Raw genomic sequence first — 26650 nt, forward strand, 5'->3', positions numbered from 1 at the left:
TAATTCCTCATTTATTGTCCACAGAAGACCTTCTACGTCATGGGCGTGCGCACACGTTTGTTACAATGTCGGGAGAACGCACGTTTCTTATGCTCAAGCCAGATGCCGTCCAAAGGGGACTAATCGGCGAGATCATCAAACGGTTTGAGCAAAAGGGATTTAAACTCGTGGCAATGAAGATGACTAAAGTGGGGCTCCTTTACTTGTTCTCTACTCGCGTTCATCAATTTCTCCGTCCTCAAGGAAACGGAAGATCACCTCAAACAGCATTACATCGACCTAGCAGGCAAGGGATTCTACGCCGGCCTCGTGAAATACATGTCTTCGCATCCAGTCGTAGCAATGGTAGACTAAATAGCCAGAAGCGGCGCTCTTCCTTCACTTTTTCATCTAAAGGTCTGGCAAGGCAAAGGAGTCGTGAAAACAGCTCGCAAAATGATGGGGGAGACCAATCCAGTAAGTCTCCTAAATACAATTTATATGGAATTAATTAAAATATTTTAATTAGGCTGACTCTAACCCTGGAACAATTAGAGGCGATTTCTGCGTGGAAGTTGGCAGGTACATAATCTAATTAATCTAATTAATATTAGCACTTTTGGTTTTCTCTAATAACAAAATAGAAACATCATACACGGAAGTGATTCTGTTGAAAGTGCCAACACAGAAATTAAACTTTGGTTCAAAGAAAGCGAGATCTGCGACTGGACTCCATCTAGCGAACCATACGTCTACGAATGAAGAGATGGGAAGGGTGAAAAGCAAGTCTTGTCCACCGAACAATCAATTGATGTTGCAGTCAAAATAAAATGAGCTCATTTGGCCAAAAAATCATGTTCTCGCGTAAAAATTAATCAGGTGGAGCCACGTGACCCGCTAGGTAAATATTATCGTATAAATGTCCAAAATAGTCGTCGTCCTTTTGGGGCGTCGCACGTCTCAAATTTCGTATAAATTCGCGTTTTGACATCTTGTTTTTCACGTGCGGACTGGTGAGGTCGACGCTGAGAAGAATAAGGGAATAGCAGAGTATGTACACGGTTTCCTCGCGGAGAGGACATCCGGGATTGCATATGCAGAATTGCTTAGAAAACTTCTCCAACATGAATTCGAGATACTTGCCCCGTTCCTTTGGCGGCGGAATATGACAGAAAAAGGATCTAAAGAAATTGAAAATAAAATATATAAGTTCTTATTTATTTTGCGTTTCTTGCCTGAGGGCATCTGGTAGAAATTGATTAGCATAGTTATCAAGTAAGACCATTTTCTCCAATACATCACATCTATGGAAACAAATAATTAATTAATTAAGGGTATTTTATTTTCTTGCCTGGTGGTGAGGTAGCTGTCGAGTTTTCGTCGTTTTAGCGTGCGCGTTGAATGCAGAAAGGCTGCAATTGCCTCTGACGTATCATCGATCACACCCAAGCTAATCAAGTAGGAGATACCCTAAGATTCATAGATACATAAATACATAGACATGATACTGTTTTTTAGTGTGACCTCTTTGGGATTGACGTTGAACATGACCGTGCCTTCATCAAGAATTAGATACAACTCCTTGAAGGAGCCAAATCTTTCCTATATAATAAGATGACGTCACAAAATCAACAACCAAAAAATTTCTTATTTACATATGCTCTCCGACGATAGGCCGACACGCAACCCCACGTGCTCATACAAAGACTAAATATAGATAGCACAATTAATGAATTAAATTTGCTTTAGTTTTTTCTCTCGCACTCTCTCCACAAGCGATTGTCGCTTGCAAGTCCCTGCCAACTGTCGTTTACGCCCGCCGCCATGCACAATTCGGTCGCATTTAAATTGGACATGATGTGAATGGCGAGTTCGGGCGGCAGACTGCTGCTGATGTCCGGAAAGGGCGACAATTCGACCGGATCCGAGCTCTTTCGTCTTCGGCTTCCGTAGACCTGGCCCATGCGTTTACGAGCGCGCGAGGAACTGATCGACGAGTGCAAGCGACGTCATTTGTGATCGGGCGGCCGGCGTCAGCGTTGGCCACGTAGTCTGTGCAACGTAGATTCTGCGACGTGTACGCTAGCGCACGTGATCATGTAAATACACACATACTGTATTAGAAAAATTTTCAAAACTTTTAGATTGCTTTTGAATTCAGTAATAGATCTCGTCTCTTCAATGTTTTCGCGACTGAACACATCGCAAAATCAAATTTAGACAGAAACTGTATACGGGAAGTCCCGTCGTATCACGTGTGTCCGCTTCTTCCGACGCGACACTCGCCGCTTGGGAAAATAATGTCGACGACATAGCCCCGAGACAATGGCCTCGCCCGTCGCCTCCCCGCAGCTCGACTCGCACGCGCGCGACCTCAGCAGAGAGCTCAAACAAGGCTGGGAGGCAAAATGTCGTCACGACGGTCGAATCTACTACGTAAAGTAAGCAGAATCGTACGGGCTTCAGCCGCGCGACGGGGCGGTCACCAATTAGAAGCGGCGGGCCGACGAATCCGCCCGCGAGCGACAGTCCGTTTCCCCGATTACGCGCGTTCTTTCGCAAACCGCTTGTTGCTACCCGGGATACGAACTCTAGCGCATATGCGTGTCTAGTCACGTTACGAAGACGACGCACTGGTTGCCGCCCGTCGAGAATTGGACGTGTTCGCTCGGTTTGCCGTACGGTTGGGAGATGGCTGTCGACGCGACGGAAACGCAGAGTTATTATTTGAAGTAGGGATGAGGAGGGAATGGGGGCGTGGGGTTTTTGGTTCGACAGGTGGACTCGTTTTTCTTTAGTCACGTCGTGCATTTGTCAACGAGGAAAGATCCCAGGAAGGATGAGGTGAAGTAGAGTCAATCGCGATTTTGTTTTCTGAATATAATGTCTTTTGTTTTTTTTAAGTTTGTTGTTGGTGGGAAGAGTGGGTTGAGGGAGGTGTGGCTCGAGCGGAGTCCAGATTTGGGTATATAGAGATATATTCTTCTTCTTCTCCCCTGTGTCTATTTCTTTGTTTTGCTCTCCTTAGGTTTTGGCTTTATTGCTGGTAGTGAGAAACCCGTCATCATTCGATCTGTACTTCCTGGTTCGTTTCTCACACACACTCTCTCTCTCTCTCTTATCTCTTGATTTTGATCTCGCAGGGGGGCCCGCTGAGGGGAAGCTCGAGACGAATGACAGCATTATAAGAATCAATGGAAAGGACGTCGAATCTGCTTCTAATCCAGACGTCATTAGCGCAATAAAGTATTGAAATCGAACCGCTAGACTTCACCTGTTATTTCATCCTTTCTAATAGAGAATGTGAAGGGTCTGTCTGCTTTGTTGTGAGATCATCCAAAGCAGCGTCAGGCTACAAGCGAACCCGGAAATCGTCCTTGGTATCCGGTCAACGAAAATCTCGCAAAACGTCCGAGGGAAATCTCAAAGTTCGGTTCGCCGACCCAATAGCGAATTCAATCACAGCAGTATGAAAAAAAATTGGCAACATTAACAATGGATTATATATAAAAATTATATCCTAGACTTCTTTTGGACCGCAGAGCTCTCCCGTTAGCAAAGACGTATTTCGCGTGCATCTTGAAAACGGTCAAATTCGATCCGTCCGCTTCAATTCCACTACAACTGTACAGGTAAATAAATTAAAGAATCTCCCTCCTATAGAACATAGAATTTTTTGCCAATTTTTAGCAAGTAATTCGGCGAGAATGTGACCGTCTTTCCATACCCTGCCCTCAGCATTTCTCCCTCATGATGGACGGCCCCGGATCCGTCAATCTTTTATACCTTCCCAATCATCAATTAATTGGAGAGGTCAAAATTTTCCCTCCTCAACGTCATTCACTCTAGATGTCATGTCTCTCCACATAGATAAATAATTTAAGGAGTCATTGCTGGAAGTGTCGCCTTCGACTCCGACTCATCACCAAGGAGTCGACGGATCTTTTGAAGAGAGCCCCAAATGCAATCGATTATTTATTTGAGCAGGTACGTCGCCGTGGCAACGTAGCACGTAATCATCTTCCCAATGATTCTCTCTCCCCCAGACGTGCAATGACGTTATTGCTGGTCGTTTCGGCTCGGATTTGACGACGGATATTGCAATTAAATTAGGCGCTCTTCACATGCAGCAACACGCCGCGAAGACGGGACCTCGAAATAAGATATCCATAAAGAATATAGAGTAATAGGGCGATCAATTTAGAAGAGAGAGAAAAAACGAGCTTTTCTTCAGGAAAGAAGTTGGACTGCAGAAGTTTTTACCCGAGCACGTTTTGCTCGTAATGAAACCAAAGGAACTTAGAAAGATGATATCCCATTGCGTTAAGTTGAATCAGCTGATGTCGTTACCTGGAGAACGGGTAAGTGCGTAGTCATGGAGACCGCGGTTCGCGTACTGTAAGATCGCGATTTCTCAGCATTTGACCGACATTCAAGCGAAGTTGCTCTATCTAAAAATCGCCGCTGAATTGAGAACGTTCGGGGGTCGTTATTACGCCGCGACTTACGTAAGCGAAATAATAAACGATGACGCAATTTACGAAGTCAAGGGCCTGTAGGAAAAGGAACAGTCCGAAGTCACGTTACTCGTTTCGCCGCGCGTCGGTTTTTGTCACATGCTTTCGAAGCAGAGAAATTTGGTTCGTGACGTAATTGAGGGGGGAGCCAAGGAAAAATTGTTCGCGACTCCCTTTGTAGCTATCCACGTTTGCCGACTTCGATGACGTCACCGAGATCACCTTAGAGGAAGTAGACAGCAGACAGAGTCGAATATTAGTCGAAATCAAAGGCAATGAAGTAAGGCACAAATAGAATAAGGGGGGAAAAAATCGAATTAATTAATATATAGACTGTGAGCTTTATCTTGGACAGCAATTCGGCCGTCGATCTCGCTCACCTAATCGACGGCTATCGCACCCTATTCACCGACAATCGTCCCTTACTAAAGACATCACAAACGACGACAGACGACCCAGACGACACAGGTACAAAAACAAATAACATATCGAAATCCCACGAGCTCCCTTTTCTTCCCAGTCGCTTCCTACTTCTCCCTACACACGGTCGTACCGTCGCAGTGGAGCTACATTCCGTCGATTAAAAGTTCCGACGGAATTCCCACCGAGTGGACGTCGAAACGACGCCAACTCGATCTTCGCCGCCCATCGCTTCCCCTCTACGATCAATCGCGCCCTTCTCCCATCACCGTTCACCTGCGCAAGACGGGCATAAATCTCTCCGATAACGATTGCTACAGCTCGTCGACAAACGATCACGCGTCGGCCCATCGACGCATGATGCCCCCCGCGCGTCGTCGCAGCAATAGCGTCGACGCCGACGACGTCATGGAGAGCGCAGCCGCAGAAGCGGCGGCACGCGAAGCGGCGAAAAAAGCGGCGAAAGCCCTGCGTCGATCATCGTTCGCCTATTCGCCGCCGCCGAGTCCGCGTCTCTTGGAAGAATTTCACGACGAGCGGACGACGAAGGGAGCGTCGGTTGTCGACGACGTCGAATTGCCGGAGCCCTTATCCGTATCGTCGGTATTCGGCGACGAAACGATATCCATGGAAGAAGACGACGATAATTCGTTGCATAGTCTCATCGAGACGTTGAATCGACGTCGAGAGTCGACGTCGAACGACGAGGCGACGATCGTTGTCGCCGCCGCCGCCGCCGCCGAATCGTCGTCGTCCGTACGCGATTCGTGGAGTCGAATTGAATTGACAAGCGATTTGCGTCCGTCGAGTGACGAAGACGACGACGACGACGATTCCGTGCCGCCGCCGCCGTCGGAATTCTCCGATTCGGTCGCTTCGAACGGGACCGATCCTCTTCCGACTGTCGACGAAGTTGACGAAAACGAAGACGAAGACGGTGAGAACAACGAAACGATTGTTATTCCGCCTCCGCCCGGTTTCGGATGGGATCCCAGTGAAGATGATACCCGCGAGCCGGACGTGATACTTCCGCCACCGGTCGCCTTTTCGGAATCGGAATCTGAATCGTTTATTCATCCGGAAGTGGAAACACCGCCGTCGTCGCCGCCGCCGTCATCGTCGAGAGAAAGCGTCGCTCGAGAAAGTATCCTTGTTCTAGATCAGGTGCCGTCGTGGCTTCAAGAAGAGCTGCGTAGTAGCGAATCGCCGTCGAGTGCTGAAGACATGGATTTTATTCCTCCGCCGCCTATGGAGGATTATTTCTCCTCGCCACCGCCACCTATACCTCCAATGCCATCTCACTGGGCAGAAACTGAATATTTTCTCGATATACCTCCACCTATACTCGAGGAACCAGAAGACGTCGAATTTTCACCGGAGCCTCCTGACGATTTTAAGAACAACGTCGATGTGCCGTCGTCGCCGCCGCCTCTGCCCTTGACGCCAATCCCGGACGAGGAACAACGTCGGGGGAGAAACGCGGAGGAAAAACGAGAAGAACGTCGCTATCCGGAACCGACGATCGTTCCCGTGTCTGAACGGACGGCGCAAGTGCTCAAGAACACGCCGTCTTCGTCGCTTCTCGTCGGCGTGACGACGGTGAAAACGTCAGAACGTCGCATGCCGCCGCCGTCGAATCCGCGCCCGCGAAGTGCGGCGTCGTCGTCGACGCTGACGGAAAAAGGAAAGGAGTCGACGCGTTCGAAATCGGCGACGCTATCCAAGCTTAGCAGTCTCTCCAAATTGATGCCGAAGAGTCCTAAGAAAAGCCGCGGCAGCGGCGAGGAGACGGACAGTCCAATGCATCATCGACTTCATTCTTCAACGAAACGTCCATCACCTAAGTCATACAAAGCCCCTCCACCTCCCTCATCGCCGCGATCCGTTCTTACAGGCTCCCCGAAACCGTCACCCAAACTTCATCGCGCGCCCCAACCACCGCCGACACCCCGATCTCCCGCCTTGTTTTCTGAATCTTCGTCTCCCAATCCGGCAAGTCCTCGATCTCTGTCCTCCTCCGCCGTCGCCGCCGCCGTCACTAAAAGCGCGAGTTCCGTCATGCATCCGCGTCCCTGGTTGCCGCCGTCGCCCGGCGAATCGAAACACTCTCCCAGTTCGCCGAATCGCGCGTCGTTGTCGTCGTCGCCGCACTCGCCGGCGAGAAATCGAGCGAAAGGCGCCAGCAATTCGCCGTCGACGAAACGAGATCGAGTACCGGTTTTAGTATCGGAGGAGGGCGGCGGCGGTTCTCCGTCGCTTCCGGCAACTCCACCGCCGCCTCTACCAAATATCCCGCCACCGCCTCTACCCGAATCGTCGCCGCCGTTACTAGAAACGGAAACGTCGCCGAGACGCGCGGCGATACGGGAAGCGTGCACGGAGGGAATAATGAAGCTAAGCGGCATCGTTCTGGAGCTAGACACGGTCCTACAATGCGTCCTAACAAAAAAACTCGTCGATACAGACACGAAAGGCTATGCTCAAACGAAAAGCGCTCTCTGGACGAACGCTAAAGAGCTCACCCAAGAAACGAAGACACTCGTAACGGCCGTCGTTCAAAAGCACGCCACCGCCGCTTCGGTGATCGAGACGACGTTGGAGACGGTTCGCCGCATCGCCGACGACGCGCGCGAGTGCGTGACGGCGATGAGCGCCATCAAGAACGACTTCCAGCCGCCCGACGTCCGACAGAGTCTCATCGTCGCCGTCATGGAAGTGGCGAACGCGTTTCGGCACGTACTCGCGTCGGCGGAGGACGCCGTCGCGTCGCAGATGAGCGAATCGGCGCTTATGGCTCTGATGGACAGCGCGAAGGGAATTGCGACGATTATGAGCGCGTTTACGCGCACTCTGAACGAAGTCGAGACCACAATGGCAGGTGCACTCATCGTCTAAGTCATGTATATATATATCTATATATATATATAATTCCTTCCCGCTCTTTTCCCCAACGCTCTTTGTTCTACTGTGGACGGTCAACTTGACTACATTTCGATAGTTTTTCACTGCAGATATATACCGTTCGAATAATAGTCAAAGAGAAATGCGTTGGGTTTTACTTTTACCTGAATTTCCAGTGTTGCCACGGTTCGTGAAGATTCGGCATTTCCATTCCCGTCAGCTCGTCGATGACGTCGTCCCACGTGCGATCATTTGTCTCGATCGACGCAATCATTCGCTCGAGTCGTCGACAAACGATTTCGTACTCGTCGACGCACGAGTCCAAGAAATGTCGCTCGATCGCCATCTCGCAGTTCGTCTTAGGCGTCAAGCCGTCCTCTAATAGATGAAGAGTGTCGATCGCTCGAGAATCGGTCTCCCTTTGTTTTGGCACTTGGAGAAGATACGTCAGTGGCGATTCCGGTACGGGATTGTGTCTCTGCGCTTGTTTTCTCATCAGTTCGAGTTCGCGAACCAATGTCAATTGCTTCTGATACGTTTCTTCGGCGTTTTCGTACGCCGTCGAGAGGCGAGAGGCGACGTCGTCGCCCGCGTTCGTTTGCCCGCGATCGACGTCGTCGAGTTCGTGCGACGATTTCTTCGCGACTTTTTGCAAATTCGTCAATTTTTTCTGACGATTTATGACGTAGATTTCGTGCTTCTCGAGCTCTTCGTTCATTTTCATCACATCCTCGACGACAATAGCCATTTGTTTTTCGACGTCGTCAACGTCGTCGTCGTCGTGACTCTCGCTTCTCAATAAATCGTCTCTCCTTTGATTGAGATTGTCCAGTTCTTGCTTTTTGGTCAGCAACTCAGCGCGCTTCGATTTCAGCTTCGCCTCAGATTCTTCCAAGTCGGGCAATTCCTTATGAATATGCTCGAGAACGAAGGGTAAAAGATAGCGTTGGCGCATATCGCGAGGAGAATACCAACTCGTCGACTGACTATCGTGACTACACAAAGAGATTCCTTCCTCTACGAATAAAGAAAAGCAAACTAAGGACATACTTTACATAGTAGGTAAAGCCCAGATCATCTTCAGCACTTTCCCAGCCCGGAGGTAAATCTAATAATTTTAAAAATACATTTGAATCTCTCTACTTTTGCTACTCTACCTGTCCAGTCGTATTCTTTTATTGGCTTTGGTTTGGGCATTGAGTTTGGATTGGTCCACGTACTCAATCTCGTATAATGACTACAAAGGAAAATACTCTTGCAAGCTACAAATCAACATTTTTTTCTTATTACTTTTCATAGTAAATTCGTTTTGACGTTGGATCTACTTTGGACTCCCATCCTTCTGGGAGAGCCTTAGCGTTTTCCTCAACAAATAGAACAGTCGGCTGAAGCTCAGACTCCTCATCTCCGTCGCTTTTAGAACCAGAATTCAAGGATTGAACTGACACAGGAGACTGTCCCTCAGAAAGAGAACGGCTTCGTTTCTTCATTTCACTGTGATACTCCTCAGGAAAAGGCTGCGGTGGTGGAGCAGAAATTTTAGGTTTGGTCACTGACAAAGAGGGATTTGATCGAATTCGAGATCTCATTTTTTGAAATGACGTCATCATTCGATAACGATGATTACCCAAAGCGCCTAAAATAATTCAATTAATTAATTAATTAATTGATTAATTATTTTTTGATTCTTGCCTTTCAACGTCGGATTTGGACGAACTTCGAGTTCCAAGTATTTTCCCGCGTTCTTTAGGATGTCCACCGCGTCCTCGTGCTTCAGACCGACGAGACTTGTACCGTTTGCGCGTAGCAATTCGTCTCCGACCTCAATTTCTCCATCTGTGCATAAGAAATGCGATTCTAAAGCTTTGGACCTTGCGTTTTGGCTGACCGGCCACGCCTTCTTCTTTTATGTCTGATACAATCAAACCAATGCCGTGTTCGGCGCCTCCTTTTATGCTGAAGTCAAATCCTGACGGTCCGCGCGCAATTTTGACGACAATGACTTCTCGTTTATTCATTTCTAGCTTGCCTAGCGTGCGTTAGCCCTCACTGCGGGATGAGCACGGGTGATTTGAAAAACAACGTTCGGAAGCTTCTCGTCGAACTTCGACAGGCTAAATACGGCAGCAACATAGACATCGAAGGGTAGGCGTCTTGAGGGGGCCCATTTGGAGGCGAATCCTCAGTAATTTTTCTCAGCTTGGCGCGAGGAAGATCCGAAGCGATTCTACCGCTTATCCATTATGCATTTCTGTCCTTTTCGCTACCGCTGGCTCGATACATATCATCGAAAGGCTACGAATTATTCGGAAAAAACGATCTCCGCTTCACTCAGTCATTCTACAAGGCGAGACCGAAAAAATACAGGCGTACACACTAAAAACGACGCCTCCTACAGATTCTTTTAACCGAATTCGACTATCGACCGCGATTGACCGTGCAGCAATTTCTCTCCGAAGGATTCGCCGAGAGAAAATTGATGACAGTGTCAGACATTTTCAAACTGTGCACTCAAAAACACGAACAGATGCAGAAACGCGAACGCAAGCCGTTGAGAGCGTTCAACCAACGCGGCGGCGTATCAAAAGACACAAAGGTATAATAGCCCAAAAAATTCTAAATTTTAATTTGAAATTATTTCGTAGCTGACGGAAGTGAAAGTGGTTAGAAATCTCGAAACGGGTTCTCATCTCGAAGACGACGCTCCTCTTCCCTTGCAACCACCTCGGCCCACCGAACAAAGTTTTCCCACTGTTCCAGCACTGAGAAATTCAATTTCACAGTCCGGTATGGAGTCCCCGGAGGAATTCACCCCATCTCAAAGTAAGATTGTTCCCTTGATGACGTCCGGTGGCGTCTTTCCTTTCGCTGAATCGAAGACCGATAAAGAATGCAATCCCCCTATGATTGCTTCTAAGTATCGAATTCCCTCGACTCTAACGAGACCAACTCTGCTTTCGGATGACCCAGCGTCAATAGAAACAGCTGCCAAAGCAGCAGAGATGTACTGGGCAAGTGACAATGAATCAGAACACGAAGAAGAAGAGGAAGAGGAGGAGGATAAAAATGATCTTAGTCTCAGTCTGTCTTTCCACGTGAATAGTCGGCCTACTGAACCGGAAACGCGCGCCTCTACGACGACAGATTCGACGAGCGTACTCTCCGTACTGACACAAATACAGAATCAATTGGAAAAGCTTCAGAAATCGATAACTACTCTAGAAGCTCGATTGACAATAGTTGAAACGAAGGTGCAACTATTAGAACAACGCTGAATTTATAATGTTAGGGCACGTCGACGTGAGTGTCTGAGAGCTCCTGATCACTTCCACTGCCTTCCTCCATTCTCTTTAAGCTTTTTAGAAGATGCTCGTTTTCGTTGCACTGACGTCGCAATGGAAACGAGACTCCGTCTCCAATACTAAAGAAAAGTAGTTATATATAATTAATTAATAGAATTTTTTTCATTACCTATTCTTGAATGGCAAGAACCACTTCCACCGAACGGGTCCCATCACTTGACGAAAATTTTCGCGCCAGCCAAGTCCGAATGCTTTCTTATCCTTTCCATAGAACATGAGTGGTGCACGACTCGATTCTATGTGTAGAGACAAAGTCAACAAACCCAGCTGCTTTACTTCTACGTCCACTAACCCAGTGTGGTTCTATTAGTGAAAAGGAGGAAGAGATGAAAACCCAACAGGCTCCACACGCCAAGCGAGAATATCATGGCAATGAAGAAGAGAAAGATCATATTCATTCGGTCTGCAGATGAGATGTCTGATTTTTTTGTCTGTAGAAAAACGACAGTAAAAAAAGTCAATCTGGGTCGTTAATTAAAGTTGCTTACGCTCCAGACGTCGATAAAGGTAGGAAGAGCTGTCAGAGCAATGTACATCGTATAGAGTTCCGTGTACATGAGAAAGAGTACAAAGCATTTGTAATTGCTAAAGCCCACGGTGACGTTGACCCTTAGAGAAAAATCATAAAATGTAGGAGATAGTTTCTGGTCTGATTACCAGGGACAAAAGTGGTCCATTTTAAGTACACATCTATAAAAAAATGAGGGTCACAAACTGATGTAATTAAATAGAAGGTTTTCATTACTTTCTGGAAATTGAGCAGTAGTGAGAACGATCCGGTTTGATACAGCGACTTTTATCGCAAAAACGGATTTCTTTTGAGCAAAAACACCGTTATTTTAATATCCCATTGATTCACTGCACGCGTTACCGTCATTAAGTGCTCTCATTTTCACAGGCAGTTTTCGTGAAAAAATGATCTTTTGAAGAAGACTTTGAAGATCAGCCTATACAGTAGCAAGAACCATTTTAGGCAATTCTAGTCTTTATTCTCTCAATCCTACCCCTTGAACAAGTTCTTGCTCTTCTTCCTCTGTTAGATAGAACTGAGAGAGACAGAGCGGATGTGATTTCTCATGAGTGTCAGTCGCTGACAGGAATCAATACCTCCGTTGGCGGAGTCTTGGGTTTGGAGAGGATGGTCGACCAATAGGTCGATATAAAGAGAACGTCAATGATGTGGAAGAAGATGAGGTAGAACACTACAAGGGGAGAAATAATAAAGTAATTCGTTTAGCAATGTCTTTGGTACCTTTTTGAGCTATGGAATCCGAGTCTATTAGAGTGGCTGGAGTGAAAGAGCAACAATAGTTACAATCACGGAAATATTTCAAGTTACTGACCACAGAGTACGACGACGTACGCGTAATAGGACCAGACGGTCAAGGCAGTGACAAAGACCACGGGAAACCATCGGCAGAGGCAAAAAACAGGATTGTCTGCGAGAGAGCCCAACATTATGCCGTGCCAATGTCACGTGAGAAGCGAGTGCAGTGCGTTAGCGGATCAAGATGTTCAAAAAGTAAGCCCACAACGACGTGAAACAGCTTCGTCGGGTAATAGGGAGCACTAGATTTCAAGGAAAAGACGATATCAGCGCTGTAAACCAAGTGAAGTCGTCCGTACGAAAAGGAATTCGAGCAAACGTCCTCGAAACATTTCCAGGCCTCGGCGAAGACATAGACGCAATCCTTCCCAAAAAGGAACCGCTCAAACTTCTCAAATGGTACACAAAAGTCCTTATTCCGTACAATTCAGTCCGTATTCCTTTCGTTCCTTGCAGCAAAGACCACGTTGAAATACTTAGCGTCAATTCCGAGCTCCTCTTCTTCCGACAGCGAGACGGTCCCTATTTTCCGACGCTAAGGCTCCTACACAAATGTTAGCCTCGATCAGACAAAAAAATCATACGCTCTTCGCCTCTTTTAGATCCCAAGATGCTTCCCCATCTCCAAGTGGATAAGGGAGCTATCAAATTTCTTCTAAGCGGAGCTAATATCATGTGCCCCGGTCTGACGTCACCTGGCGCGAAAATGGACGAAGTGGACGCGGGCAAAGTAGTGGTAAGAAAAACTCCAAAATCTACCTCACTCTCGTGCTTTTTTTAAATTTTTTCTTCAGGCAATTATGGCAGAAGGAAAGGAACACGCATGTGCTGTAGGATTAACCAAGCTGTCTACTGAGGACATGTAAGTAGAGAATTACGAGACTATTTATTTGGTGAAAAATCGAGTCACTTCTCAGACAAAAAGTGAACAAGGGAATTGGAGTGGATAACATTCATTTTCTATGCGACGGTCTTTGGCTTTTGAATAAGCTCGAATAATGCAGCGTATATTAAACGGGCGTGAGAGACAAAGGGGGGAAGTCCTTTATTATCATCATCATCATCATCATCAATCCGTAAGTCCATTTATGCTACAAACTCATAAGGTATAGCGTGCACTTCTTCCGGCCTTTCGTACTTTGTGCTCACGAAATGCCCACCCCTAGGACCCTTAGGCTAAAAGAGAGAAAAAATAATAAATAATATAGATTATTATATCATTTTTTCTACTAACCTGTCGTTTCAGGGAAACCTTGATTCCCTTTTCTTTAGCCTCCTTCTTCAGCCGCTCGTTTTCCTTCACTCTCCTACACACATCAATATTCCAACCCCCTCTGACACGCCCCCTTTTCTATATTTCACCTTAGGAAATCCTCTCGGCATCTCGACTGTCTCACGTGCTCAACTCTCACATTGATTCGCTTATTGATGATTCGCTGTCGAATGGGCTTGCTCACAATCACGCCGACGGCGCGTTTCGTCACGTTGAACACGCGTCCCGTTCGTCCGTGATAGAATTTGTGCGGCATGCCGCGTTGAATCGCTCCGTCGGCCTAAATGCGATCTATTGCCGATTTGTCGCGCCCGCAACACTCCAAACTTACTTTGACATCGACGAAGTCTCCCACTTTATAGACTTTCAGGTAGATGGATGTCGATAAAGGGCCTAGGAAAGTTTAGGATCTTGAAAGGGGGCCCCCTTTGTATTTTCTACTACTGATTGCTCTAGTCGCGGTTTATAGCGTTTCGTTACGGCTCGACGAACGTACCCTTCTTTCTGAAAGCTCTCGAGAACATGTACCGCGTTCCGCGGCGAACGCCTTTCGTGTTCGGCATGATTCGCTTAGGCTAAAGACGAAAATGAGTGAGAATGGTACTCTTTGGAGTCAACAGCGACCCGAACATTTACCTAAAATGCTAAAAACGAAGCGATTCCGAGATGAAGCACGTGTAGAAGAACACGCAGCCGCGAACAACATGCACGTGATTGCCAACTAGGTAACATGCGCAGTTACGTCGACTTGCGTTCAAATCCGCGTATATCCGATTTCCCACTTCTAATCAACCTGTCAAACGCATTTCCACTAACAAAACGATCCCCGACGCATCTCGTAGAGCCTCGCGTGAAAAAAACCTGAACAACCGACTCGAACGCATAGAACTCAGCTCGCGCAAGCGCAGTAGCACTCAAATAATTCAGCACGCGTGGAATGTCGACTCGTCGCGTCGATATCTACCTACGCAAGAGCCACAACTAGCACAGCGATGGACCAACGCCGATCGACAGGCACGGACAACAGTCTCGAAGACGCGCTGAAAGAATGCCAGCGTTGGATCGAGGTAGAGAAAAAAAACAGAGGGAAGATAAAACCCTGGCTACTCCCCCCTAGGCCGTTACAGGGAAACATTTCGCTCACAGCGACTTCCGACAGTCGCTCAGCGACGGCATCCTTCTATGCGAGTGAGAAAAATCGCGAAACGCCTCGAGCGACGCGCGCGCGCGCGCGCAAACGCGAATCGAATCGACGGTTTCTTTTCCTTCTAGACTTATCAACGTCATCTCGCCGCGTTCCGTTCGTCGCATCAATCGTCTTCCGACGACGTACGCGTTCTTGGTAAATCGCGATCTCGTTTCTTCTATTCGCGGAATCGTTTTTGCTATCGCGCTTTCTCTGTGAAGGATAATCTCAAGTCGTTTCTTCAAGCGTGCAAGGGTCTCGGGCTCGAAGGATCGCAGCTTTTCGATACGACCGATCTCCAGGGAAAAGGACGCCAGTGAGAACGATTCAATTTCTCTTTCTTGATCGTTTTACTCGTATAGGCCTGGGCCGGCGACCGAAGGCGGGAGAAAGCTTCGAAACGTGAGAGAAAATTCCTTCGAGGGGCGTGGCTTCCTCTATCCTCCCGCTCTTTTTTCTCTGTCAGGTCGCAATTACGCTCTATTGGCTCGGAAAAAAGGCGTCGACGAGCGGTTCCTATAGGGGGGCCCACCTCAACGACGACGCCTTTCAGAATCTGATCGGATCGAAGAGAAGCGTGCAATTGTACGGCCCGGATGGCGGCGGCGGCGGCGGCGAAACGGAAACAAAGCGAAGCGTTCCCAATTTCGACGTCGATCCGGACGAGGAAGAGAGAGAATGGGCGTTGGAAGAAGCAAGAAAACTCCAAGAGGCAGCTGAGAGGTAATTAGAGAGGGCGGGGCCCCCTCTCCCAACGTTAGACACTAAGTGAAGCGTTTAGCGTCTCTTGGCTATATTTTGGATACTTGTTAGAAGAGTAGTTAGGCTCCTTTGGATACGTCTGCGAATAGCGTTAGGGACGAAACCTCTATAATAGCGGATATAATGTAGATAAGCGTATTTCTTCTGTAAGATTCGATCTCTAATAAGAGGATATGCGTTTTTTTTAATTCTTAGTCGTTTGGGACCCCTGGTGATCTTTTCACTATAAAAAAATTCATTGAAAGATGTCAGAATGCCTTTTTTTGTATGTAAACCCGTTTCCTAGACTTTGTTTTCTTAGACGTCCATCTACATTACTTTGCATTGACATACGACTAAAGAGAGGAAGTCTCTTGCTAACCACTCTCTTTTCTTTTTTCTTAGAAATCGACGAAGTCAGGAGTTGATGTTGCAGGACGAAAATAATCTCGAACCCCACGAAAAAGTGATTCGAATCAGTAAGGCGAGACGCGGCGAATCCGGCTTCGGATTCACGATCGCTGGCGGAGAAAACGGAGAGCCAGTCTTCGTCTATTCAATAAAACCAGGTCAATAATTATTTATTTTGATCATCCTCAAGGAGATAGAATCGAATGTTTTTGTTTTAGGGAGTTCCAGCGATCTCAGTAATCTTCAAACCGGCGACGAAATTACGTTCGTGAACGGCGTGAACGTCGAAGGAGCGTCGAAACAGAAAGTTCTTACTCTAATAGGAAGGGTGAGCATCCTCCAAAGGAAACTTTTCTGAGACGATGACGATTTGAATATCACTAGGGTGACGTGATTGGGAATATTTCTCTGCGAGTCAAGAGATCCATAGCGGCAGGTGAGATACAGATTCAATGAAATCTTTTCCATATTTCATTCACACAAGCGGCACTACGTCACGTAACGTATCTCTTCTCGTGATTGGTCGTTTGCCTTTGTGACGTCGCTCGTGTGTGAAAGTCCCGACAAATTACCATCAATTTCCTTTTAGTCTCGAGTCCCGATCTCGTGGAGCGCGGCTGGGACGTCAGAGTCATCACCAAGGAAGTGAACAGAGACGAAGAAGACGACGAAACGATCGTCGCCGAAGAAAACTACGACGAAGACGACGAAGACGACGAACCGCCTCCCGTTCCCCCGCCCCCAGAACCAACCCTCGAAGAAAAAGTCGAACAGGAGCAAGCGCGAATCGAAAGACTCGGCGAACGCCGACGCCAACGCCAGCAGGAGGGCGAAAACTCAGCGAAACGATGGTCGGCGAACTCGGGCGGCGACGTCGCCGCCGCCGCCGCCCCAGTCGTCGATCCGGTCAAACGACGATCGTGGTTAGAGCAGGATAAACAAGCGCTCGACATGGTGAAAGCCGTGTCGGTGCCGCGCAAGCCAAAGCATCCGTTCACGCTGCAGGACGCGCAACGACGCGCGCGTTCCGTCGAGAAGGAGAAGGAGGAATTGGAAGCGTTGAAAGCGAAGCGACGTCAACGCGAACGCGATCGCGCCGCCGCCGCGACGACGACAACGACGACGAACAATATCGACGATCGAATTCGTAGAATTTCTCCGCCCGTGCCGCCGCGAAGCGTTCGAGCGAAAGCGTCGCCCGAAGACACGGCGATCATCGAGGGAATTCTTCGCGCGCAGCAGCGCGAAGCTGCGCGCGAACGCGCGACGAAATCGAACGTCGAGTTGCTCAAAGTCGACGCCGAGAAGAAGCGATTCTCGCAGACGATGCAGGAGGAGACGCGCGCCGAATTCGAAAAATTGAAAAGCGAACGACAGGAGATCACCGATCTCGAAGAGGAAGCGGACCGGATGCTGCGCGAAGCGGAAATGGAGCTCGCCTTATTTACGCAGAGTTTCGGCGCCGAAATGAACGACGACGAAATTACGACGAAGAAAAAATCGCCGACGCCGAAGAAAAAACCGCCGCCCCCGCCTCGAAAATCGCCGAGTCCGCTTCTGACGAAAAAGAGCGATGAGCCGTTCGTACGCGACGCCGTCGTTTTGTCGAGTTCCGTCGAACCGAGATCGAGGATTAGTTTGAGTGTTTGGGGTGCTTCCGGAAGCGGTGCCGCCGCCGCCGCCGCCGAGGAAGAAGAAGAAGAAGAAGACAACGAAGATTTGATGGAGTTGGAAAACGAATTAGAAAAATTGCACGAAATCGAAATGACGTGGGCGAAGGAACAGCGAGAAGAACGAAAGAAGAAAGAAGGAGGAGAAATCAGCGCGACCGTTACCATGACGACAGAAACGATGGAAAAAACGCCGGCGGAAATTGTGATCGTTTCGCCCGTCGTCGAAGCGGAAGTAAACATCGACGGAAAAACCAACAATGATATCGTCGTCGCTTCGTCGTCGACGGCGTCGTCCGAAGTGTCGCAGCACGACTCGGCTTTGAAGAGCGAAATCGAACAGCAACGCTTGGAATTGGAACGCGAGAAACGATCGCTCGAATTGGCGCGACAGCGACAGCAAGCCGAGGCGGAACGACTGGCTGCGGAGATGCGTCAGTTGGAGGAAAAGCGTCGCGAAATGGAGACGAAACGACGCGAAATCGACGAAGAGGAGCGATCGAGACGACGACGACGCGAGGAGGATGACGAACGACGACGTGTGGCGGCGGAGATGGAACAGGAGCGGCTGGAGGCGGAGGAAGAACAGCGTCGATTGGCCGAAATAGAACGGCGACGTTTGGCGGCGGCGGCGAAGGAAGAGGAAGAGCGACGTCGACTGGCCGAAATCGAACGGCAACGTTTTGCCGACGAGGAGACGAAACGACGACGATTGGAGGCGGAGGAAGAAGAACGCATGATGGAGGCGCGTCGTCAGCGCGAGGAAGAGCAACGGAGACAGGAGCAATTGGAGAAAGAATTGCACGATCTCGAGCTGATGGATCAGCGTCGACGTTTCGAAGAAGAAGAAGAGGAGGAGGAGGAGGAAGATCAACGGGGTTCCTATCACGAAGACATGGCCTTTATCAAACAGGTGGCGAGCGGCGTCGCCGAAGCGAAGAAAATTCATCAAAGCGAGGAAGAGTCGGCGGACGTCGAAGACGAAGAAGCGATTCGCGAGGAGAAGGTGAGACGAATGCGCGAAGAAATCGCGCACGTCGTCCAAGAGAACGAAGATCGGCGACGACGAACGTCGACGCCGCCGCCGCCGCCGCCGCCGGACGCAACGAATTCGAATCGTCGATCCCATTTATTTGTTGCGCACACCGAGTTCGATGATAGTTCAGGTGGGGGGATTTTCCAGGTGGTCTCGATATGGTATACTGTTGTCTTTTCTCGTGTAGGCCTCTTTACGACGGAAATGTGAAGTACCCGATATCCCTGTAGACATTAGCTACGTAAGCCCGACACGCCCCCGGTGACGGGAACCCGCGTCTGCGTTTTGTGCTACTGTACTCTGTGTGCGCCCCCTTTTTCTGTTCGTTTTGTCGACTCGTTTTTTCCTAGTTCGTGCAAAGCTAATCTCGTTTCGCAAATATTTCGCGACGAATGCGGAAGTAGGTGACGTCACACAAGACATCGCGCAGGTATCGACCTTTTATTTTTTTTCCATGCGACTCGCCGACAAACTTACCACAAAAATTTCACGTAGACGCACATAATTATCAAATCAGGAGAAAAAAGAAAAACAAATAATTCTAAACGATCTAGAATAGTCACGACGGGAGCGCCGCTTTCTATTCTTCAAGCCTTCTTCTCCTGTTCGATAGCTGCGGACAAAACGAGAAAGCCGATGAATTCAAATCAAAGGCCGGCGCATGCATAGAAACGCGTATTTGGTCTGCGTTCCATAGGCTTCGTGAGTAAACACGGTACACGCCTATGCGACCACGAGGTCGGACTGCGACCGGATTGAGCCTTCGGGCTCGCCGATCACGTCTATCGGGCGTACGTACTTTCTTTCGTCGGGAGTGGGTTCTTCTCCTGAGTCTCGGTTTTCTTCAGTTTGCTTTTGTCGAACGACTCGACTGCTGAAACGTCTGGTTTGTCACCCATTCTACGCGCGGCGAGACGAAGGAGGCTTTAGTTCTGCGCGAAACGGTGATCGACGTGTCGGTTTACCTTTCGTTGAGCTATGCGAAAAAGAGAACGATGCTTGCGGTGCGACAGGGCGGTAGAGAATGCGAAAGGTGTGGTTTAGGGGCTGGGTACGTTGAATCGTGCGATTGGTCGGATAAGAATTAATTAGTGGGGGTGGAGACGTCTGTGATTGGTCGGTCGTGACCGGACAGTGAGTAGCCAACCTTTAGCTCATCATACAGCGAGTGATGGCCTTGCGGTATCACCGCACTCTAGTAATGTGTATAAGGTATTCAAGGAAAATCTGGCAAATCGGCCGTCAACGATTATCTACGTGTGCCGGCGAGTCACGTGAGAGGTGGTGCTGTAGATCTTAGATACCGGTAACAGATAACATGTCTATCAATTAAAACAACTCGCAACAGTCTGCGTTCCTTGATTTTTGCTCGTCTGTTTCACCGTGACCGTCTTTCCGTCCACTTCCGAATCTCCTGTCGCGGCGACGGAGGACGATTGAGCAGAAGGATTCTCTTTTTCCTTTAGTTCTCTATTCATTTGTTGACGTTGTTTCGCTTCGCGTGCGCGTTCTATTATACGCGCTTTCCGCAAGGCCTCGTAGTGATGTTGTGTTGACATCGATTGTAGCGATACGGGAAGTAGTAGTTTTGTCACCCGTATGCGAAACGACCTTTCTCCCGATTCGCTCCCCCAAACTCGCCAACGCGATGTTTTCCCCGGCACCGCTCACTCGCTCGCGTCAGTAACGCTCCACGACACGCATTTACATTATCTTATTGGAAACAGGACCCCTTTTGAGGCTTCGACGCCTTCCATCGCTCGTACGTTTACGCGAACGCGCTCAATCGTCGACAACACCTAAAATAACGACTCACTACACAATATTTCCACGCGAAGACGACTCCAGATGGAAAGGTAAACGATCGCCGAACGAAAAACGAAAATTTCCATTTCCCACAGACATTTCAATGGAACGAGTCGAAGACGAAACAGACGTCCTGATCGTCGGAGGCGGCCCAGCCGGCCTTTCGGCAGCGATTCGACTCAAGCAACTCGCTCAGGACGCCGAAAAGGAAATTCGCGTTTGCGTCGTAGAAAAAGCACCGGAACTAGGCAGGAAGACATCAAAACGATCAGTGGATTCATAACGTGTATTTATCTCAGGAGGTCATACCCTGTCTGGAGCCGTCTTGGAACCTAGATCGTTGAACGAATTGATACCTGATTGGAAAGAGAAAGGGGTGAGTTCATCTTTGGACAAAGAGAGAAATAATTTTTATTTTTTTTAATTAAGGCTCCCCTGCATACTCCTGTCACTGAAGACACAATGGGATTTTTGACGGAGAAATCTCGCATACCTTTACCAATTCTTCCAGGTAACGCGTTTTCTTTTTTTAGCGTTGTCAATTTTTATATATTTTTTAGGGATGCCGATGAGAAATCATGGCAACTATGTCGTCCGGCTTGGGAACGTCGTCAAGTGGCTTGGAGATCAAGCTGAAGAACTTGGCGTGGAAATCTATACGGGAATTCCAGCCAGTGAGGTAAGCACTCCTCTATTTCCTTGACTTTCATTTAGCACGAATTTCAGATACTTTATCATGATGATGGCAGTGTGAAGGGCGTGGCAACAGCCGATGTAGGAATAGGAAAGGATGGCGCACCAAAGGTCAGTCCACAATTTCTTTTTCAAGAGAATAATGATTGTGATTTTTAGGCGGCGTTTGAGAGGGGAATGGAACTTCACTCCAAAGTGACGTTCTTCGCGGAAGGATGTCACGGTCATCTCACAAAACAACTCGTCCAAAAATTCGACCTGCGAGCCAATTCCCAACATCAAACATACGGAATTGGTCTAAAAGAGGTTAGAAAATAATTGCGAACCAAGTATAAATGACGCTTTACATTGGATCCCAGCTTTGGTCTATCCGTCCCGAAAATCATAGACCGGGAAGAATAGAACATACAGTTGGCTGGCCAGCAGTATGTATAGATAATAAATTAATAATCAATACCCGTAGACTTCATTTGTTCTAGAACTACAAAACGTATGCTGGTTCGTTTTTGTATCATCTGGATGAAAACGAGCCATTGGTCTCCTTAGGATACGTTGTATGTATGTATAGGGCTAGTTGTTAGCTTTGCTCATAGCAGCTTATGTGGATTTAGGTCGGTTTGAATTATTCTAATCCTTACATCAGTCCGTACAGGGAATTCCAGGTAGATATCATTAGGAAAGTTATGTAAATTGTAGTACAGAATATATATATAGAAATTGAAGCATCATCCTTCGATTCGTCGTACACTAGAAGGAGGCAATAGAATCGCCTACGGGGCTAGAGCACTAAATGAGGGCGGTATTCAGGTCAGAGAGAGAGAGAAGAAAAATTCATCATTGAACAAACGTATTCTTTATTCCTTAGTCTCTTCCTACATTGGCCTTTCCGGGAGGCGTTCTCATGGGCTGCAGCCCGGGCTTCATGAACGTGGCGAAAATCAAGGGAACGCACACGGCGATGAAAACGGGAATGCTGGCGGCGGAAAGCGCCTTCGAAGCGCTCGAAAACGAATCGCAAAAAGGTAGACAGCATCCGTAATATGTATTCGTATCCTTTGAGCATCGCGCCAGGCCTCTACCTTACGAATTACGAGGAAAAAGTAAAGAATAGTTGGGTATGGAAAGAACTGAAGTCGGTACGCAACGTTCGACCGTCGTTCCACACGCCTCTCGGTCTCTACGGAGGCTTAGCGTACACGGGAATCGTCTACTATCTCCTCCGCGGCAGGGAACCGTGGACGTTTCGTCACGGCGCGCCGGATTACGCCGCTCTTCGACCGGCGTCCCAATGCCAAGCAATCGACTACCCCAAACCGGACGGGAAAATTTCATTCGACCTCTTAGCGTCCGTCGCATTGACGGGAACGAATCACGAAGCCGATCAACCGGCTCATTTGACGTTGAAATCGGACGAAATTCCCGTCGAACGAAATCTCGTCGTCTACGACGGACCTGAACAGCGATTCTGTCCGGCTGGAGTCTACGAATTCGTTGAGGATGAAGAAAGCGGCGGCGGCGGCGGCGGCGGAAAAAAGCGCTTACAAATTAACGCACAGAATTGTATTCACTGCAAAACGTGCGACATCAAGGATCCGTCGCAGAACATCAATTGGGTGGTGCCGGAGCCCGGTGGCGGTCCAGCGTACGGGGGAATGTAGCGAGGGTAGGGGATATCATACATACATACATACATACACGAATACTGTATACAGCGTTTTCTATATCAATTCACTTGATCCGATTTTTTTTCTCTCACGGCTGCGCTTCGGCGACGGCGACGGCTTCGTGCGGCGGCGGCGGCGGCAGACACAGAGTCGAAGCGGGCGGTAGAGTGGCGATTGCCGTGGGCGGCGATTCGGCCAGATGGGAGTAGAGCGAACTCTCCGATATACTATAGCCGGAATCGCTGTTGTCCGACATGCCGTCGACGAACGCTTCGAGCAGATCGAAAATGTCGTCGCCGAACGCCGTGCATATGTCGTTATCGGCGAGATTGTCGAAGCCGTAGCGACGAACACGAACGCCGCCGCCGCCGCTTATAGTTTGAGGCTGCGGCGGCGGCGGCGGCGGTAGCGACGGTAACGGGGGCACAGGTAAAACGGAAGCCTGAACGGGGGTAGGATAACTGCGAATCATCATTGGGGATGCCGATGGCGGGGGTGGATAGTAGGCCGCCTGGTGGCGGCCCGCGCTACCTGCGTACATCCCCTGTGTAGGAGGAGGAGGCACGCTAGGCGGCGGTTGATAGATTTGTTGTTGACGACGGGCGCATCGTCCCGATGTCGATCCCCCCGTCATTGTCGTCGATTTATTGGCTCGCGTCGATAGCTGGCGTTTGCTAGGGGCGGCGGCGGCGATTTTTGGAATCGCCGCCGTTTCGTCGACGACGTCCTCGTCTTCGTCGTCTTCGTCGTCGACGTCGGCGTCCCACGCGAAAAATCGCCCGTTTTCGTCGCTCGTCATAGGCGAGTAGCAGAACGACGAGAGTTCGTTCGGCTTCTTTCCCATTGCCTTGAGTTTGTTCAAGCGACGCTTGAGCTGCTTGTCGATGAACTTCTTGTGATTGACCTTGCGACGCGACTTGCGCGGTCGTCGCAGGAGTATCTCCAAGTTTCCCGCCGCCGCTTTCATAAAATTGACGAGCGAGTGAGCCGTGTGCCACTCGGGCGACGTCGTCATCGAAACGACGGCGGCGGCGGGATCGACGACGTCGACTTGGCCGCCTGGAAATGCGGGGTAGTAAGAACAATCGGGATAGGGAAAATAATTCATCGTCATGTCTTTGCGCCCCGAGCGTCGATGGCCTGTGGCATCTAGCAAACACTGACTGTCAAACAGACGAGTGAGCCGCGTGTTTATTGCCTCAGTTCGCGGGTCGTGATCTTTTGTCGACTCGTCGCGCTAGACGGCGCGTCGAGACGTGCGAACTGATTTGCCGATCCATTGACGCCACAAAAAAATCGCGCGAAATCGTTGACGTTTCGTGTACGTAGAATTTCCCGCGACCGCGAACGCGCAGCTGAGGTCATATCCGTATAGGGAGAGCTCCGCCCTAGGCGGGTCCACGTCAAGTTTTTACTTCCTCAAAACAATCAGGTTCTCATCGTCTCTTAATCGGTTTCGCGCTTGCGTCTAATGTGGGCACGGCGGTGCCGTTACGTCGGCGCCGACGAGCGGCGCGCTTAGAGGTCCCCGGCGCTTGCGCTAATCACGAAATCGAATTCAATTCATTAACCGTTTATTCAAAGCGGGGCCACACGAATCGATTCGTGTACCGCAAGTAAAGTATAGAAAAAAAGGCAAGTGAGCTGCTCGAACGATACCGAAATGGCTAGCATACGGTATGTCGGTTCGAAGTATCTACTGTAAAAAAAAAGAAAACGACGTGTGCATAAAGTATATAAAGAAACCGCAAAAGTCGTCTCTCATGTATTCTGTATATATAAACGGCGGCTCCTCCTTTTGGTTAAAAAGGCAGGAAGGACCCTTGTCGATTTGAAGTCTTCTCTCCTGTTCTCTCTCTCGCTAAGTCGAATTAACGCTAGTTAGTCGAAGTTTCCACGGATTGACCTGCATCCGTGTTCACTGGAATCGACACGAGGCGAACGACGAGTCAGACGGCCCGAAATGGCTGAGCGGCTTCGTCGCGCCGACGTCGACGCCAACGCCGCCAGTCAGTAAGTCCCAGTCGTACGTCGCTGCGGGTTGCCACTGGGGGATCGTCGCGTCGGCGGCAGTAGGAACGGAGGCGATTTCCGGCTGAAGAAGATCGAACAGTGCGTCCGTGTCGATCTCATCCGAACCGAATAGATCGGTCGCGCCCTTGTCAGACAGTTGGGAAAGGGGTGACGGTGTCATATAGCTTCCCGTTGAACCAGTTTCGGAAGCAGTGCCATCCGATTCGGACCATTTGTCGAGCAAATCGGTCAAGTCGCTGTCCAACCAGTCTAATGCCTCAATGACATTACAGAGCGTATCGGCCGCCTCCGAACAGGCGGGCTGTTGGTTATTAGGTTGCGACGACAACGAGGCGGCGGCTCTCTTGAACGGTGCTGCATAGGGATGATGGCGGACATAATTCGTTGAAACCGAATCGGGATACGCCAAAGATAGTCTCGTTGGACGGACGGGAGCTTGTCGTACTGGCGTAACGCGACGAGTCGACGAAGCCGCCTGCGGTGTCGGCACGGGCCACTGGTACTGAGACGGCGACGGTAGATGAAGAATCGTGTTTGGCTTTGCTGGTACTGACGTCGACGATGACGACGATGTCGACGACATTTTGAGATGTTTTTGTAGGTACTTGCGATGGTTGACCTTTCGTCGAGATTTGGCTGGTCGATCCATTGCCAACTTGATGTTACTGGACGCCACGTTGACGAAATTGAGTAGCGAGTTTCCAGCATCGGCCACAACGGATGACGACGATTCAGGCATTATGGGAAAGGTGTCAGTGTATTCTCGAGACGTGTTAGGGTGAAGGAGACAATGACATCTGAAGCGAGACGTGTCTCCTTTTATAGGGAGGTGTCAGGAAGAGCGGCTGGTTGAGAGATATTCTATAATTAGTGGGCGGTGGGTCCTGATTGGCTTTTCACTAACGTGCCGCTCTTTAGTCGGCAGTGGTGACTTAGAAAGACACGTCCCACGCACTTAGCCCCGAACGATGCATAAACCAATTGAACGATTGAATTAGAGCCCATCGGAGTCAGCGTCCAGCAGAACCCACTTTGTTAGTCTATTCATTCATCAGGCTCGGCGAAAGCCTAGCGCTGACCTTCGCTCGCCCCCGCGCACGGCGGTCGAAAACAAGAACCAAAACCCTCGCACCAATATGCATAAAAGCGGTCAAAAACGTGGACGTGATCTCACAACGGTGTCGTAAGCAGTGTAAATCGTATCGCTTGCGTTCAAACGCGTATCACGCACGGGGAGGAAAAAAAGAAGCCGCTCTATAGCCGGACGCGGACAGTGCATGCCGACACTTGCCGCCGCGCGAGTCATGGGTCGAAGCAGGGGAGCCCTCCCAATGACTAATAATGAGTCCCTTGGCTACCCGCGAGACGAAACGCAGTTGGAACAGAAGCCATGAGATGGACATGTTGCCAACGTGGTGTTCGTCTGCCTCAACGCGAGTCAGACACGGCGATCCTACTAATGGTTCGGGGCGACACAGACGCTGAAGCATCGCTTTGTTCGCGCACTAGGACCGATTATCGCTCGCGGACGTGCCCATGCAAAAACCCAAATCCTGGTTCCAATTTTATTAGCTAAAAAGTCAACGAGATGCAATCTCGACCTCGCAGGAAAACCCTCTCTACTCGGTAC

The 26650-nt window shown here is 49.2% G+C and overlaps 12 protein-coding genes and 1 long non-coding RNA gene across 15 annotated transcripts; 6 read left to right on the top strand and 7 right to left on the bottom strand.

The window, feature by feature from the left end:
* The first annotated feature begins 58 nt into the window (after nucleotides 1-58).
* LOC136193178 (nucleoside diphosphate kinase B-like) lies at nucleotides 59-834 on the top strand. Its single transcript, XM_065982020.1, has 5 exons — nucleotides 59-188; nucleotides 244-345; nucleotides 397-456; nucleotides 509-561; nucleotides 624-834. The coding sequence occupies exons 1-5, from the start codon at nucleotides 66-68 to the stop codon at nucleotides 739-741; spliced, it is 456 nt and encodes a 151-aa protein (XP_065838092.1). The 5' UTR covers nucleotides 59-65; the 3' UTR covers nucleotides 742-834.
* Nucleotides 767-2903, bottom strand: LOC136193154 (F-box only protein 8-like). 3 transcript variants are annotated; one of them, XM_065981985.1, is made up of 8 exons: nucleotides 2235-2903; nucleotides 2118-2172; nucleotides 1744-2061; nucleotides 1635-1686; nucleotides 1504-1581; nucleotides 1331-1449; nucleotides 1215-1283; nucleotides 767-1160 (listed from the first exon to the last, which is right to left on the bottom strand). In XM_065981985.1, exons 3-8 carry the CDS (start codon nucleotides 1941-1943, stop codon nucleotides 851-853), a joined length of 828 nt encoding a protein of 275 aa, XP_065838057.1. In that variant the 5' UTR covers nucleotides 1944-2061; nucleotides 2118-2172; nucleotides 2235-2903; the 3' UTR covers nucleotides 767-850. The 3 variants fall into 3 exon arrangements, with proteins under 3 accessions (XP_065838057.1, XP_065838048.1, XP_065838066.1); XM_065981976.1 differs by having other exon boundaries at nucleotides 1744-2031; nucleotides 2095-2903; XM_065981994.1 differs by lacking the exons at nucleotides 2118-2172; nucleotides 2235-2903 and having other exon boundaries at nucleotides 1744-2073.
* LOC136192869 (FERM and PDZ domain-containing protein 4-like) lies at nucleotides 2238-8959 on the top strand. Its single transcript, XM_065981621.1, has 17 exons — nucleotides 2238-2420; nucleotides 2592-2711; nucleotides 2778-2823; nucleotides 2884-2944; nucleotides 3008-3064; nucleotides 3123-3225; nucleotides 3278-3446; nucleotides 3504-3611; nucleotides 3670-3792; nucleotides 3850-3966; nucleotides 4026-4162; nucleotides 4214-4340; nucleotides 4398-4487; nucleotides 4539-4619; nucleotides 4678-4776; nucleotides 4829-4964; nucleotides 5017-8959. Exons 1-17 carry the CDS (start codon nucleotides 2305-2307, stop codon nucleotides 7809-7811), a joined length of 4485 nt encoding a protein of 1494 aa, XP_065837693.1. The 5' UTR covers nucleotides 2238-2304; the 3' UTR covers nucleotides 7812-8959.
* Nucleotides 7559-9841, bottom strand: LOC136193121 (membrane-associated guanylate kinase, WW and PDZ domain-containing protein 3-like). The gene is made up of 7 exons (XM_065981922.1): nucleotides 9706-9841; nucleotides 9510-9653; nucleotides 9108-9453; nucleotides 8975-9054; nucleotides 8868-8925; nucleotides 7982-8812; nucleotides 7559-7921 (listed from the first exon to the last, which is right to left on the bottom strand). Exons 1-7 carry the CDS (start codon nucleotides 9833-9835, stop codon nucleotides 7879-7881), a joined length of 1632 nt encoding a protein of 543 aa, XP_065837994.1. The 5' UTR covers nucleotides 9836-9841; the 3' UTR covers nucleotides 7559-7878.
* A 20-nt stretch (nucleotides 9842-9861) lies between these two features.
* LOC136193348 (uncharacterized) lies at nucleotides 9862-11129 on the top strand. Its single transcript, XM_065982236.1, has 4 exons — nucleotides 9862-9962; nucleotides 10017-10164; nucleotides 10216-10413; nucleotides 10463-11129. Exons 1-4 carry the CDS (start codon nucleotides 9874-9876, stop codon nucleotides 11090-11092), a joined length of 1065 nt encoding a protein of 354 aa, XP_065838308.1. The 5' UTR covers nucleotides 9862-9873; the 3' UTR covers nucleotides 11093-11129.
* On the bottom strand, nucleotides 10986-12659 carry LOC136193367 (palmitoyltransferase ZDHHC20-like). Its single transcript, XM_065982259.1, has 11 exons — nucleotides 12523-12659; nucleotides 12432-12467; nucleotides 12287-12381; nucleotides 12184-12225; nucleotides 12051-12126; nucleotides 11925-11994; nucleotides 11837-11869; nucleotides 11668-11788; nucleotides 11472-11610; nucleotides 11289-11415; nucleotides 10986-11238 (listed from the first exon to the last, which is right to left on the bottom strand). The coding sequence occupies exons 1-11, from the start codon at nucleotides 12635-12637 to the stop codon at nucleotides 11103-11105; spliced, it is 990 nt and encodes a 329-aa protein (XP_065838331.1). The 5' UTR covers nucleotides 12638-12659; the 3' UTR covers nucleotides 10986-11102.
* On the top strand, nucleotides 12610-13525 carry LOC136193468 (malignant T-cell-amplified sequence 1-like). Its single transcript, XM_065982377.1, has 6 exons — nucleotides 12610-12701; nucleotides 12753-12905; nucleotides 12963-13060; nucleotides 13109-13242; nucleotides 13301-13368; nucleotides 13424-13525. Exons 1-6 carry the CDS (start codon nucleotides 12691-12693, stop codon nucleotides 13503-13505), a joined length of 546 nt encoding a protein of 181 aa, XP_065838449.1. The 5' UTR covers nucleotides 12610-12690; the 3' UTR covers nucleotides 13506-13525.
* A 2-nt stretch (nucleotides 13526-13527) lies between these two features.
* On the bottom strand, nucleotides 13528-14507 carry LOC136193496 (large ribosomal subunit protein eL21-like). The gene is made up of 6 exons (XM_065982408.1): nucleotides 14416-14507; nucleotides 14276-14354; nucleotides 14111-14172; nucleotides 13869-14059; nucleotides 13741-13813; nucleotides 13528-13682 (listed from the first exon to the last, which is right to left on the bottom strand). The coding sequence occupies exons 2-6, from the start codon at nucleotides 14340-14342 to the stop codon at nucleotides 13593-13595; spliced, it is 483 nt and encodes a 160-aa protein (XP_065838480.1). The 5' UTR covers nucleotides 14343-14354; nucleotides 14416-14507; the 3' UTR covers nucleotides 13528-13592.
* A 71-nt stretch (nucleotides 14508-14578) lies between these two features.
* LOC136193214 (uncharacterized abhydrolase domain-containing protein DDB_G0269086-like) lies at nucleotides 14579-19204 on the top strand. The gene is made up of 11 exons (XM_065982062.1): nucleotides 14579-14846; nucleotides 14897-14967; nucleotides 15052-15121; nucleotides 15187-15281; nucleotides 15328-15367; nucleotides 15432-15688; nucleotides 16112-16275; nucleotides 16336-16445; nucleotides 16502-16553; nucleotides 16707-18953; nucleotides 19011-19204. The coding sequence occupies exons 1-11, from the start codon at nucleotides 14772-14774 to the stop codon at nucleotides 19031-19033; spliced, it is 3204 nt and encodes a 1067-aa protein (XP_065838134.1). The 5' UTR covers nucleotides 14579-14771; the 3' UTR covers nucleotides 19034-19204.
* A 104-nt stretch (nucleotides 19205-19308) lies between these two features.
* On the bottom strand, nucleotides 19309-19846 carry LOC136193505 (uncharacterized). The gene is made up of 3 exons (XR_010671357.1): nucleotides 19789-19846; nucleotides 19623-19723; nucleotides 19309-19436 (listed from the first exon to the last, which is right to left on the bottom strand). It is a non-coding gene; the product is annotated as an uncharacterized lncRNA (long non-coding RNA).
* Nucleotides 19847-20016: 170 nt separating this feature from the next.
* Nucleotides 20017-23077, top strand: LOC136193323 (electron transfer flavoprotein-ubiquinone oxidoreductase, mitochondrial-like). The gene is made up of 14 exons (XM_065982201.1): nucleotides 20017-20502; nucleotides 20551-20679; nucleotides 20725-20877; nucleotides 20929-21005; nucleotides 21059-21140; nucleotides 21190-21308; nucleotides 21356-21433; nucleotides 21482-21628; nucleotides 21682-21747; nucleotides 21802-21876; nucleotides 21934-21984; nucleotides 22037-22129; nucleotides 22188-22344; nucleotides 22394-23077. The coding sequence occupies exons 1-14, from the start codon at nucleotides 20472-20474 to the stop codon at nucleotides 22978-22980; spliced, it is 1845 nt and encodes a 614-aa protein (XP_065838273.1). The 5' UTR covers nucleotides 20017-20471; the 3' UTR covers nucleotides 22981-23077.
* On the bottom strand, nucleotides 22868-24324 carry LOC136193357 (uncharacterized). Its single transcript, XM_065982248.1, has 2 exons — nucleotides 24185-24324; nucleotides 22868-24135 (listed from the first exon to the last, which is right to left on the bottom strand). The coding sequence occupies exon 2, from the start codon at nucleotides 24098-24100 to the stop codon at nucleotides 23075-23077; it is 1026 nt and encodes a 341-aa protein (XP_065838320.1). The 5' UTR covers nucleotides 24101-24135; nucleotides 24185-24324; the 3' UTR covers nucleotides 22868-23074.
* A 219-nt stretch (nucleotides 24325-24543) lies between these two features.
* LOC136193411 (protein FAM181B-like) lies at nucleotides 24544-25801 on the bottom strand. Its single transcript, XM_065982311.1, has one exon. The coding sequence runs from the start codon at nucleotides 25757-25759 to the stop codon at nucleotides 24905-24907; it is 855 nt and encodes a 284-aa protein (XP_065838383.1). The 5' UTR covers nucleotides 25760-25801; the 3' UTR covers nucleotides 24544-24904.
* Nucleotides 25802-26650: the final 849 nt, after the last annotated feature.

This window comes from Oscarella lobularis, chromosome 1 (assembly GCF_947507565.1).
Source record: "Oscarella lobularis chromosome 1, ooOscLobu1.1, whole genome shotgun sequence".
In the NCBI taxonomy this organism is placed as follows: Eukaryota; Metazoa; Porifera; class Homoscleromorpha; order Homosclerophorida; family Oscarellidae; genus Oscarella; species Oscarella lobularis.